The 12,597-nt window shown below is 49.1% G+C and overlaps 1 protein-coding gene across 4 annotated transcripts in view; it reads right to left on the reverse strand.

Moving 5' to 3' along the window:
* GPR161 (G protein-coupled receptor 161) overlaps positions 1 to 12,597 on the reverse strand; it is a 48,252-nt gene that overhangs the window by 17,362 nt on the left and 18,293 nt on the right. For 3 of the 4 annotated variants that reach the window (XM_042976206.1, XM_042976205.1, XM_042976207.1), the window contains one exon: positions 2,937 to 3,354. The exons of the other annotated variant lie outside the window; for it this stretch is intronic. In XM_042976206.1, coding sequence (XP_042832140.1) covers positions 2,937 to 3,354 — 418 coding nt within the window. The remainder of the gene's footprint in view (positions 1 to 2,936; positions 3,355 to 12,597) is intronic. 4 annotated transcript variants of the gene reach the window in all.

A 12,597-nucleotide genomic window follows, 5' to 3' on the forward strand; every position in this document is an offset into this window, starting at 1 on the left:
CACATGTTCCTCCAAGTAGGAAGCTACAAAGGGACTGTAAAAATAAATTCTACCTCCACGGGATGGCACAATATGGAACCATTAAAAATCATGTTCTTCTGATACATGAATTTAGCAAAGTTGCAGGATACAAAATCAATGTACAGAAATCAGTTGCATTCTTATACACTAATAATGAAGCAACAGAAAGACAAATAAAGAAACTGATCCCATTCACAATTGCACCAAGAAGCATAAAATACCTAGGAATAAATCTAACCAAAGATGTAAAAGATCTGTATGCTGAAAACTATAGAAAGCTTAGGAAGGAAATTGAAGAAGATACAAAGAAATGGAAATACATTCCGTGCTCATGGATTGGAAGAATAAACATTGTCAAAATGTCATTACTACCCAAAGCTATCTACACATTCAATGCAATCCCAATCAAAATCGCACCAGCATTCTTCTCGAAACTAGAACAAGCAATCCTAAAATTCATATGGAACCACAAAAGGCCCCGAATAGCCAAAGTAATTCTGAAGAAGACCAAAGCAGGAGGCATCACAATCCCAGACTTTAGCCTCTACTACAAAGCTGTCATCATCAAGACAGCATGGTATTGGCACAAAAACAGACACATAGACCAATGGAATAGAATAGAAACCCCAGAACTAGGAACCACAAACGTATGGCCAACTCATCTTTGACAAAGCAGGAAAGAATATCCAATGGAAAAAAGACAGTCTCTTTAACAAATGGTGCTGGGAGAACTGGACAGCAACATGCAGAAGATTGAAACTAGACCACTTTCTCACACCATTCACAAAAATAAACTCAAAATGGATAAAGGACCTGAATGTGAGACAGGAAACCATCAAAACCCTAGAGGAGAAAGCAGGAAAAGACCTCTCTGACCTCAGCCGTAGCAATTTCGTACTCGACACATCCCCAAAGGCAAGGAAATTAAAAGCAAAAATGAACTACTGGGACCTTATGAAGATAAAAAGCTTCTGCACAGCAAAGGAAACAACAAACAAAACTAAAAGGCAACCAACAGAATGGGAAAAGATATTTCCAAATGACATATCAGACAAAGAGCTAGTATCCAAAATCTATACAGAGCTCACCAAACTCCACACCCAAAAACCAAATAACCCAGTGAAGAAATGGGCAGAAAACATGAATAGACACTTACACATCCGGATGGCCAACAGGCACATGAAAAGATGCTCAACGTCGCTCCTCATCAGGGAAATACAAATCAAAACCACACTCAGATATCACCTCACGCCAGCCAGAGTGGCCAAAATGAACAAATCAGGAGACTATAGATGCTGGTGAGGATGTGGAGAAACGGGAACCCTCTTGCACTGTTGGTGGGAATGCAAACTGGTGCAGCCACTCTGGAAAGCAGTGTGGAGGTTCCTCAAAAAATTAAAAATAGACCTACCCTATGACCCAGCAATAGCACTGCTAGGAATTTACCCAAGGGATACAGGAGTACTGATGCATAGGGGCACTTGTACCCCAATGTTTATAGCAGCACTCTCAGCAATAGCCAAATTATGGAAAGAACCTAAATGTCCATCAACTGATGAATGGATAAAAAAATTGTGGTTTATATACACAATGGAGTACTACGTGGCAATGAGAAAGAACGAAATATGGCCTTTTGTAGCAACGTGGATGGAACTGGAGAGTGTGATGCTAAGTGAAATAAGCCATACAGAGAAAGACAGATACCATATGTGTTCACTCTTATGTGGATCCTGAGAAACTTAACAGAAACCAATAGGGGAGGGGAAGGGAAAAAAAATGAGGTTAGAGCAGGAGAGAGCGAAAGCATAAGAGACTCTTAAAAACTGAGAACAAACGGAGGGTTGATGGGGGGTGGGAGGGAAGGGAGGGTGGGTGATAGGTATAGAGGAGGGCACCTTTTGGGATGAGCACTGGGTGTTGTACGGAAACCAATCTGACAATAAACTTCATATATTGAAAAAAAAAAATCATGTTCTTAAAGGGCACGTGACAACCGCCGGAGGAAGGAAATGCTCCCCATCACTTGTTAAGTAAAAAAGCAGCTCACAAAAACCACATGGGCCATAAAGCCTATTTAAAAAATGTACTGTAAAAAAAAAATGTACTGTATGCAACCAAAAATTACTGGGGGCAAATATACTAAAAATGAAACAGTGGTGAGACTGTGGACATTTCTTATTTTATTCTTTACATTTTCTGTAACATTTACATTACTGGAGAAAAAAAGATATTCAGAGAAGCCAACTGATTAGTTCTGACCAGTCGCTTCCTTCATTTTACATCCCCCACAGCCGCCGAGAGCCGACAGGGTTCGGCCTTGGGCCTAGAGGAGGTCTGAGCTCAGAATGGACCATCCAGCTACCACTCGTCAGCCAAAATACTGACGGTCCCTGAGGGAGCTCAGGGACTGTGTCACCAAGTGACCAGAACCCTGGCTAGTCTCCTCTGACTCCATTGCTAGCTTCCTCCCCCGTCCCGCAAGCTGAATCTACTCTCTCTCCGAAGTCACACGCTGGCCTGTGGTGAACGAACTGACCATCAGAGCAAAATCCTAATACGCAAGATGAATCCAGGGGCCCGACCAAAGCAGCAGACGGCAGGCAGCCCTCTGGGAAACCAACATCTCTGACGCATCACCCTCCCCGGCTTCTTTTTCTCATCCTTAAAGCGCGGGCCAGAGATTTCGAGAACTTTCTTTGCAAGCAACGGAACTCCTTTTAAAGACTAAACCTATATGCAGTGTCGGTCAGCTGAAATCAGAGATGCTCTGGTTGAAGGGCTGGAAGAGGCTTTCTCACCCTCCCCGGCAGAGGCCCCCGACATCCTCCCCAGGAGCTAAAACGAGATGATGTCTCCCGTTCCCGCTCTGCACACGCTCCTTAACTCTTCATTCTCGACGTCTGCGGCAAGCTTACCGGTCGACAGCTATGACCCCCAGCGTGAGCATGCTGGCCGAGCTGATCAGCAGGTACAGAAGGGCGGAGAAGTTGCACCAGACCACGCCGAAGATCCATTCCCTCCGGATGGAGCTGGTGGCCACGAAAGGCAGCACCAGCACGGACAGCAGGAAGTTGGACAGGGTCAGGCTGAAGACGAACTTGTTGCTGAGGGTGAGGAGGTAGGACTTCTTGTACAAGGTGACCACGATGACCAGGTTGCCCAGGCAGACGAACACGGTGATGACGATGATGGCGACGAAGCTGGCGACGACGACCCCCTCTTCGCCACCCTCCTCCTCTGTGAGGTTACTCAGCTCCTTCCCGTGGCCGAGGGAGGAGTTGAGGCTCATGGTCAGGGCACCTCGGCGTGCGGTGGGCAGAGCATGCCGGACGACTAGAAAAAGAAGGTGAGACCAGGGGACGGGGAAAGACTCGTCAAATCGCATCCTACGCACTGGAGAGAAGGGCGGCAGAGGCCCCCGTTCTCCTGCCAGTCCCGAGGCTCTCAGCCAGTCTTCCCTACCGGCCTGCTTTCTACAACCGACTTTCCGTGCGGCTCCACGTCTCTGCCTCCTTGAACGATGGGCTCGTCCAACCTAAACCATCCTATTCGTTTTCCCCAGGGCCAGCGGTTCAAAACCTGTGACGTCACTTAGGAAGCGGCGCCAGCCAGAGAGCCGATCCTCAGGCCCCAGCCGAGACAGGCTGGTCCCAGAGACCCGAGGTCCAACCTAGGAGTCTGCGTTTGAAACGAGCAGGGGACGGGTGATTCTGTTTCAAACGCGCTGTGGACTGCTGCTTCGGGGCCCCCGCGACTCAGGGAGGTCCCTGAACCAGCAGCATCGGCATCACGGCAGCCTACGGCTCAGGCACGCCTCTGACTTCCTGAATCAGAATCTGCATTCTCACCCCAGTTGATTCCTGTGCCCACTAACGTCTGACAGTAAGATTATCACAGGAGGGCGCCCGGGGGCTCAGTCAGTTGAGCGTCTAACTCTTGATCTTGGCTCAGGTCATGATCTCACAGTCGAGGGATCGAGACCCGCACGGGGCTCCCTGCCGCACGCGGAGCCTGCTTAAGATTCTCTCTCTCGCTGGGGCACCTGGGTGGCTCAGTCAGTTGAGCGTCCAGCTTCGGCTCAGGTCACGATCGCTCGGTCTGTGAGTTCAAGCCCCACGTTGGGCTCTGGGCTGTCAGCACAGAGCCCGTTGCAGATCCTCTGTCGCCCTCTCTGCCCTCCCCGCTTGCACAAGCAAAAATAAACATTAAAAAGAAAAGATTCTTTCTCCCTCTCGCTCTGACCCTGCCCTGCTCACACACATGGGTTCTCTCTCTCCCAAAATAAACAACTGGACACTTTTTGAAAAAGATTATCATAGGAACTATTCTGAGTTCCCCGAGCAGGGTTTCAACAAGCACAACTCATATTGAGACAGCATCACTCTTCTTGTGAGCAGTGGTGAAGGAGGGCAAGGAGCCGAGCACCAATTATAAATAGGTAGGTGCAGGCACAGTTTGAGCTCCTGGCCCACAGACAGCTCCCTGCTCCAAGACACCGGCTCAGAATCTCGGCTAAAGCTCAAGGTTAACAGGTGAACATTAAATCCTACAGATGCCTGTTTCCCCAAAACTGCCATCTACTCTGATCAGCCACAAAATCCCACAGATCACTTCCTCCAGCGGCTCTGGATCCCAACAAACAGAAGACACCAGAAGGAAAGATTTCCTTTCCATGAGCCAGACGACAAGGACCCTGGTGCCTGAACTGCCCACACACAGCGCAGAGCCTTCCCCGCAGCCGCCGGGACCGACGCCTCTGTCCAAACACCTCTGGCCACAGGGAGGGGGCCCTTCTTCTGTTTCCAGCAGTCCTAAGTGCTGGCTAGAAAGCTTCCCTTTTCAGTGAGCCTGACGGCGGTGGGTCAGAACCACAAACCCGAGGCCTGCTGGCTGGAGCAGCACCAAATAATTCTTTTTTTAAATTTTTTTTTAATGTTTATCCATTTTTGACAGAGGAGGGAGGAGAGGCAGAGACAGAAGGAGACACAGAATCCGAAGAAGGATCCAGGCTCTGAGCTGTCAGCACAGAGCCCAGCGCAGGGCTCGAACCCATGAACTATGAGATCACGAACCTGAGCCAAAGTTGGATGCCCAACCGACTGAGCCACCCAGGCACCCCAACTCTTTTTTTTTTTAATGTTGATTATTTATTTTTGAGATAAAGAAAGCATGAGCAGGGGAGGGGCAGAGAGAGAGGAGGACAGAGGATGGGAAGCAGGCTCTGTGCTGACAGCAGAGAGCCCGATCTGGGGCTCAAACTCACAAACCGTGAGATCGTGACCCGGGCAAAAGTCAGACACTTAACCAACTAGGTGTTTGTTAACTCTTACAAGTAAATTATTAATTGATGTCTCGAAACCAAAGTCCTACATAAGCTTATTATTCTTAACTGTACAAGGGATAACATGGTGGTAAAGAAAACAGACTTCGAGTCATTAGACACATGACGAACTGGGAGAAAATATCACTTCTGTCACAGAGAAAGGACTAATCATTCTAATTTACAAATAATGCCAAAAAAATAGAAAAGGTGAAAAACCAGAAACGTGAGCAAAAGATATAAACAGAAACAAATGGAGCTCTCTGAGGAGTTCAGTGTTAACTAGGCTTTTGTGGGCATCATTTCACAGCACATACATCCATCAGATCATCAAGTTGTATACCTTAGACTTACACGATGTTACCGTGTCAATTTGTATCTCAATAAAACTGGGCGTGAAAAGACGGAAACGGTTCACGGGGGGCGATAGACGAATCGTACTCAAACGTACGAAAAGATGCCCAGTTGCAATGAAAATAAGAGAAATGCACACAAAACTACACAAAGACACCGTTTCTTTCCTTTCATGTTCTGGTGGCGGGGCTGCAGGGAGGGGCGCTTTCCCCTCTGTTCCAGATGTGTGTGCAAAAGGGCAAAGCCCAGTGGAGGGGAAGGTAGCAATATCTAACAAAGCTACATATGCACGTAGCCTGTTTCAGATTCTGTGTCTCCCTCTCTCTCTGACCCTCCCCCGTTCATGCTCGGTCTCAAAAATAAATAAACGTTAAAAAAAAATTTTTTTTAATCAATGCTGTAGAAGTAAATATAAAATGGCTCTGTAGTGAATTTCCACATTCTCAAAATAAACACTCAGTGAAAGTGAGTGCCTACAATTCACAATGAAGGGGCGTCAACAAAACAAACATACACAAACAGGAGAACTGACATTCCAAGAACTTAAATTAATAGAAAAAGATGAACGAGACTATACACACAATGAAAAGCTTTAAAAAGAAAAGAGGTAAGAACCATAATGAAAGAATAAGACATGAAACAGAACCAAACAGAAATTACCGAAATTAAAATTTTAGTTGTTAACATTGAAAACTCAATGGTCATGCTGCACAGCAGATTTAGCTAAAGAGAAAGATAGTAAACTAGAAGACAGTTCTGAGGAAATTACCCAGAATGCGATTAAAAGATTAAGAAGCTGAAAATAGGAAATAAAAGTCAAGATTCATGAAGGACAGGATTAAAAAATACAACATATGGTCAATAGAAGTGGCAGCAAGAGACATTAACGAGAACATGGGTAGCAAACACTGCTGGGTGCCTACCCAACAACCACTCTGGTTTTTCTCCTCACTGGCAGACCTCTTACTTCGTTTTGGTGTCCAATCCTTCTCCCAGTGACTCAGAAGGTTGGTCGCATCCCCAGTTTGGGGAGCTAGATCCCGGTAAGTCTAAAGCAATCACTGTGTCCTTTCTCCTTGCAATTCTGGCAAAGAAGTCGGAAAGAGACGTCTGGGGATAAACAGGGTGGAGAAGGGGATGTCTAGGAAAAGCTGCTTTGATCTCACAAAGACATTGGGAAGAAAAATCTTTTCCTAATGGCCCTAACGGCAAAGAAAGCACAGACAGAGCAAAGGCAGCCATCTTGGCGTCCTCAGACGCTAAGTCAGCAGAGAGCTGGACCCTTGGGCTGCTGGATTAACAGATGCTCAAGTCACTGCATCCTGGCCTCTTGTTATGTGAAATATACATTTTAATCATGTATCTGAATCTACTTAATGTGAAATAACACATTTCTTAAAATGACTTTGAGGTCTATTTTCATTGAGGCTTCCGTTACTTGAGTCAAAAGCATCCAATTTACAGTGGGTTGGGTCTACCTACACAGTACTTAAAGATATGACTGAACATTTTCTAGAGTTAAAGAAACATACGAGTCCTCAGAATGAAAGGGCATATCAAATTCCAAGAGTAAATCAGAAAAAAGTCTGCACAAGGCACATCACAGTGAAAAATGTCAAACACCAAGATACAGAGAAAAACAGTAAAAGCAAATTTTTCTATAAAGAAGTAACAATTAGGGGCACCTGCGTGGCTCAGTCTGTTAAGCGTCCAACTTCGCCTAGGATCATGATCTCGCCGTTCCAGAGTTCGGGTCCTACGTCCGGCTCTGTGCGGACAGCTCAGAGCCTGGAGCCTGTTTCGGATTCTGTGTCTCCCTCTCTCCCTCTGCCCCTCCCCTGCTTGCATTTGGTCTCTCTCTCGCTCTCTCACTCTCTCAAAAATAAACATTAAAGAAATTTAAAGTAGTACCAACTAGATAAACAGCAGCCTCTTCTTTTGAAGAAAACAGAAAATAGAGGCCAGAAAACCATGAAACGCTCTCTGTCAAGTGCTGAGGAAAAGAACTCTTGCGCTAAAGTTCTACATTATCATTCAAGAGAGGGCACAATCTACTTTGAAGCAAACAAAACCTGAATGTTTACTAACAGTCCCTGACTGAAAGATCCACTTAAAGACACATTTCATGAAGGAACCCAAATCCAAAACTAAGGGGCAGGGCGCAAGAAGCAACTAACTGTTAGAAAAGAAACTGGTAACTATATGGCTAAATCTAAATAACAACTGAAAAAACAAAAATTTTTTTTTAATTTAAAAAGTCAAACAGCAACAATAAATCTTATACAAACAGCTAATTTGGGAGCTTTTGAAAACAGGCTGAAATGAAAATACAAAGCAAAATGGAAGCTCTTAAAGGCATGGTTGGAGAAGAAATAGTCCAGGTGGGTAGGTTCTCGGGGCAGAAATTTTGGTTCCAGCTGTCTCCCCAGCACCCGGACAAGTGCCTGGCACACGGTAGGGAAACTCAATCATTATCGGTACACGAATGACTAGCTGCTGAAGTTCTGTTATCGTGAGGTCAAATACGAGTGCCAACAGTGCGAAGGTAACCACTAAGAGCATAAAAACAGGACGCAAAAGTTCCGATCCAAAAGAGAAGGGAAAAAGCGAATGAAGTTCCACTTGCCCTTGTTCCCCCCCAGTGGCCCCAGGCTGGCTCACTAGTGAACCAGAGGCCCAGAGAAGGGCTGCGGGGCCCAAGCCGCAGTGGGGAGGCACAAGCCCCGGCAAATCTCCCAGGGGGGCACCTTTCACGACCCAGAGAGAGGGCGTCCTGGCAGGCGGCCGGCTTACCCAGGGCCTGACAAGCCGGGGCCCATGGAATGGAAGGAAATGGGCGCGTGACTCACATCTCGGCTCTGCGGGCCCCTCTGCCGCCAGACCCACAGGGGCGTCAGCACTCCCACACTCCCTGGGTCCTGCCCTGTGCTGCGACTCCCAGAGACAGCCCGAGCGTCACGTGACTGGGGTTCTATCAAACCTGTCAGAGGTTACTCCGGGCTGAGAGCTCGCCCTCTCAGGTCACCAGGGAAGGCTCACCTGTCTCCTCCGCCGTGGCTCAGTGCGGCCCGGCCCTTCCTCCTTCGGAACCGCCTCGGTCCTCTTGGCCATTCCCAGGGACGGTGAACGGCCTGCTGGACTAGACTGCTGGCAACGGCTTCAGGTCATTCAAAGCCAGATCTTGACACTGAAGCGAGCGATCAGTATCATTTTGGCTTAAAAAACAGGCGACCAAGGGGCGCCTGGGTGGCTCAGTCGGTTGAGCGTCCCGACTTCAGCTCAGGTCATGATCTCGCGGTCTGTGAGTTCGAGCCCCCCTTCGGGCTCTGTGCTGACAGCTCGGAGCCTGGAGCCTGTTTCGGATTCTGTGTCTCCCTCTATCTCTCTGCCCCTCTCCTACTCATGCTCTGTCTCTCTCTCTCTGTCAATAATAAATAAACACTAAAAAAAAAAAAATTTTTTTTTAAACACAAGGCAACCAAATCTGGGAGGCTCAGTCGGTTAACTGTCCGACTTTGGCTCAGGTCATGATCTCACTGCTCGTGGGTTGGAGCCCCACGTCGGGCTCTGTGCTGACGGCTCGGAGCCTGGAACCCACTTCAGATTCTGTGTCTCCCTCTCTCTCTGCCCTTCCCCCACTTGTGCATGCACTCATTCTCTCTTTCTCTCAAAATAAATAAATGTGAAAAATATTAAAAAACTACAACAAGGCAACCTTACAGAATACTGAGTCAGGTATCTATTGTGTTTTATAAACTGGTTTGCATGGTAATTTCCACGAAAGAATTCTAGAAGTACCTTGATTTGCAAAAACAGAATTACTACAATGTAAGGGTGGGTTCTCTCTCTTGTTTGTGCAAATTTGGATATTTAAATTTTTTTATGTTTTATTTTTTATATTAGAGAGAGAGAGAGAGAGAGAGAGCGAGCAGAGTGCGAGCAGGGGAGGGGCAGAGAGATGGAGACGGAATCCGAAGCGGGCTCCAGGCTCTGTGAGCTGGACGCGGGGCTCGAATTCATGAGCAGGGAGATCATGACCTGAGCCGAAGTCAGATGCCCAACCGACTGAGCCACCCAGGCGCCCCAGTGCAAGTTAGGAGGTTGACGGTCTCCCCTCAGATTCTTACCTAGAACTCTGATTTTCATCAACTTGCAGTGGGCGTCCTTCCTGCCCAGACTGCAGTCGCCCTGAACTTGCCAGAAAAAGACGACGTGGCCTGGGGGTTAAGTGTATAGACACTAAGCCAAACTGCCTGGGTTTGAAGCCCAGCAACTCTACTTCTTAGGCCCATGAGCTCAGTCGACTTCCGTTCCTCATCTGTAAGAAGACGATCTTCCTCACGGTTACGGCGAGGTCCGGGTGAGTTTCCGCCGATTTCTACCAAGTGCCCGGAGCAGCATGTGGACAAGCGAGGTCTGGCCATGCGCTCGTGGGAGCGCCCGAGGAGCCTGCTGATTTCACTGTGGGAAAGGACCCTTCCTGCACGTTTTGGCCACGGCCACGTGCCCCAGGACTCTGGCTGGAACAGCTCAAGGACAGACTCGCTCCCACGGGTTGGGAGGCTGATGGGACGCGGGCTGGGGCGGCTGCGGTGGTGGCCGCGTGTGGCACCGTGAGCAGAGCTGAGGGAATGACAGCAAGAGAGGGAGGCACGGGGAAGGGGGGGAGAGAACGCCGTGAGCCCGGCCACGCGTGCTGGCCCAGTAACCTGAGATTCCGAATCCTCTCCTTCTCTCAGGTGCCCTTTCTCCTCCCGTGAGGCTAAGTGGGCTGGGTTTCTGACACCTGCAACTTCAAGAATCCCAACTAATACTCTGATCCGCCACGATCCGCACACAAAATGGCAAGACCCCCACCTTTTCGGACATCGGTACCAGGAACCTTCTCTTCTTCAAGGTTAGGCCGACTCCTCGGGCACAGCTCTGCCTACCTCGGCCTCCTTCTTAACACCTTATCCTTTCCTTCCTGCTGCAGCCCCGCGGCCACCGGTGCCGTGGACTGTCGTAGGGCACCCCCAGCGTGCCGCCTCTTTGGGATCAGGAGATGCGTGGCCCAGTCCACAAGCCGCTACAAAGAAAGGGAGGCCTTCCCTGCCCCACCCCCACCCCCCAGCGCCACTTAGAAGTGAGGCCACCAAAGGGACGCCGGAGAGCCCGGAGACAACGGGCCCAGGCTCAGGTGGGTGCTGGGAGACCATGGTGATCGGAAGGTGGCAGTTCTCTTGACACCTGTCTAACAAGGGGCTGCTGGACATGACAAGACACATCCGTCCTCCCCAGAAGTCTTCTCTAGAAAGATAGTTTCTTTCAGCATAAGGCAGAAGGTTCTCTTCTGACATTCTTAAATATACCCGAGCGGGAGTGGTTCCCGCTCTCCTCCACAGCCACCCACCTTTATGAAGAGCCTGAGCAGCCTGGAAGCTGGGACCGCCAGATGCCCTCTCCTAAAGAAATTCAATGCTGGGGCACCGGGGGGGCTCAGTGGATTGAGCGCCCAACTCCGGCTCGGGTCACGAGCACACGGGTTGCGAGTTCGAGCCCCCGCGTCGGGGTCGGTGCTGACGGCTCAGAGCTCGGAGCCAGCTTCGGATGCCGTGTCTCCCTCCCTCTCTGCCCCTCCCCCGCCCACGCTCTGTTTCTCTCTCAGAAATAAACAAACATCAAAAAATTTTTTAAAAAACAACAACAAAGGAGTATTTCCTAAACACCACTTCAAACAAGCCCAGGCGAGGTCACTGTCGTGCTATTTCGGCAGCTCTCTCAGGGGCTCTTCAGGTCAGCACCTCCCAGCGCTTTTTACACATCAATCACCAGCCGGAGGGGGAGACGGGAAGAAGGTTCTAATAACTACCTTGCGGTGCACAAAGTAACTGAGATAGACAGTAAGCCCCCACCCCTCCAACCTATAAACCAGACCACACACCTCGCTGAGAGCCAGAGAGAGATCACAAGATCCCGGGGTCTCCTCCTCCCCTCCCTGGCACTCACGTGAAAAGCGTCCCGAACACGGCAGGTGCAGCAACTTGGCCTCTGTGGGGACAGGGATGCCCGCACAGCCAGCCCAGAGTCTTATTACCACGCACAGGGCACTCGGCCCTTGTCCCCACAAGGGCACCCCAAACCCAGGAATGTCCTGGTTCAACATCTCTCACTTCGCATGTAAAGCAGGCCTGAGCTGTGGTCTGCTTGGGAAAATGCACGAGCACTTTTTCTGCACCAGCAGAAGGGGGAAAAAAAAAGCTACAGTCAGAACCCCAAACGACCTTACATTCTCAGTCCCCGACCGAGCTCTTGGTTTGGCAGCGGGAAAGACCTGGCTTTGGTCCCCTCTGCATGGACATTATCCCCCTGAGCGCCTCACTGTCCTTCACAACAGCCGTCTGTAGAGACTGGAAGGCTGGAGCTGGGGTTCTTCACCGACTGTGATCCTGTCCACAGGGGTCAACAGTGAGTGTGCCTGATGTCTTTCCAAAACCAATTTCTTGTTCCTCAGCACAGACCTTCCCCGAGGCTTGGTCCTTGATCCGTCCCTTTCTCCCAATACGCTTGAGAATCACATCCATTTCCAGAGTGTTGCTTGATTATTTTTAGCTAATAATAAACAGTGTTTGCAAAACCCTGTGCAACATACAATGTGTCCTCACCTGCATCATGTCATTAGATCTCCTGGGTAACTTTTAGAGGGAAGAATTACTCTTCTCCCCATTTCAGAGAGGCAGCGAAACATATGGTTAAAAGCATGAACTCTGGAACTAGAGGGCCTGGGTTCAAATCCCAGCTCCACTACTTACTGGCTCCGTGACCTTGACATGTTACTTAAACTCTCTGGGCACCGGCTTCCCCTTCTGTAAAATGGGGATAATACTCTTGCTCAGGCACCTGCCTCACAAGGTTGGTGGGAG

The sequence above is a fragment of the Panthera tigris genome, chromosome F3 (assembly GCF_018350195.1).
Source record: "Panthera tigris isolate Pti1 chromosome F3, P.tigris_Pti1_mat1.1, whole genome shotgun sequence".
NCBI classification, from domain to species: Eukaryota; Metazoa; Chordata; class Mammalia; order Carnivora; family Felidae; genus Panthera; species Panthera tigris.